The sequence below is a fragment of the Galeopterus variegatus genome, unplaced genomic scaffold, assembly GCF_000696425.1.
Source record: "Galeopterus variegatus unplaced genomic scaffold, G_variegatus-3.0.2 Scaffold15, whole genome shotgun sequence".
Taxonomy (NCBI): Eukaryota; Metazoa; Chordata; class Mammalia; order Dermoptera; family Cynocephalidae; genus Galeopterus; species Galeopterus variegatus.
In genome coordinates, this window is record NW_007726126.1 from 243,900 (window position 1) to 244,612 (window position 713).

General features: G+C 58.1%; 1 protein-coding gene across 1 annotated transcript in view; it reads right to left on the reverse strand.

Annotated features, from left to right (window-relative positions):
- CLNS1A (chloride channel, nucleotide-sensitive, 1A) overlaps positions 1-402 on the reverse strand; it is a 19,866-nt gene extending 19,464 nt beyond the window's left edge. Inside the window, exon 1 of the mRNA XM_008565924.1 lies at positions 190-402. Within this exon, the coding sequence (XP_008564146.1) occupies positions 190-314 (125 nt within the window). The 5' untranslated portion in view covers positions 315-402. The remainder of the gene's footprint in view (positions 1-189) is intronic.
- Between the last annotated feature and the right edge of the window lie 311 nt (positions 403-713).

A 713-nucleotide genomic window follows, 5' to 3' on the forward strand; every position in this document is an offset into this window, starting at 1 on the left:
GGGGGGGGGGGGGGGGGGGGGAGTGCGAGGCGGGATGCGAGAACAATCATTGATTTCGTCCCGACAGAGACATCCCGGAGGCGACGAAGAGCACGCGCTCCCCCTCCCAGCAACTCCCAGCTCCTTCGAATCGCCTAGCAAGGAGGAAGGCGGCGCGCAGGAGGCCAGCGCTGGGAACACGGACCCTACCTCTCAGCGATGTAAAGGGTGCCGGTGCCGAGGCCCTTTCCGTTCAGCACAGCCTCGGTGTCTGGCTGCTGCTGCCGGAGCCCCTCAGCCGGCCCGGGCGGCGGGAAAATTTTGAGGAAGCTCATTGCATCAGAGAGCGTAGAAGATCAGGGCCGGAGGAGCTGAGCAATCTCAACTCGTTGCAGCCCGCCCCGGAAGAGGCGGTAATCGCCCCGGAAGAACAACCAATTGTGCAGGGGAATTTGAGCGCGCCATCGACCATAGAGACGAGACGTTCTAGGAAATGCCCTCCGAAGTTTGCGAAGATCTGGCCGAGTTTGTCACGTGACACCTGTCCCCACGCTCTCCTTCGCCATTTCCGAGACTCTAGGCTCGAATAACCGAGTGTTCTCCGGGACGTGCTATTTCAAGATCCAATTTCAAGCATCGTAGTGAGAGAAGAAGCACAAGAAATATTAATATTCCTTTTTCTACAAGAGAAAAAACAAAGGTCTGAGACCTGGAGTCCCTGCCTGAGGATGCAC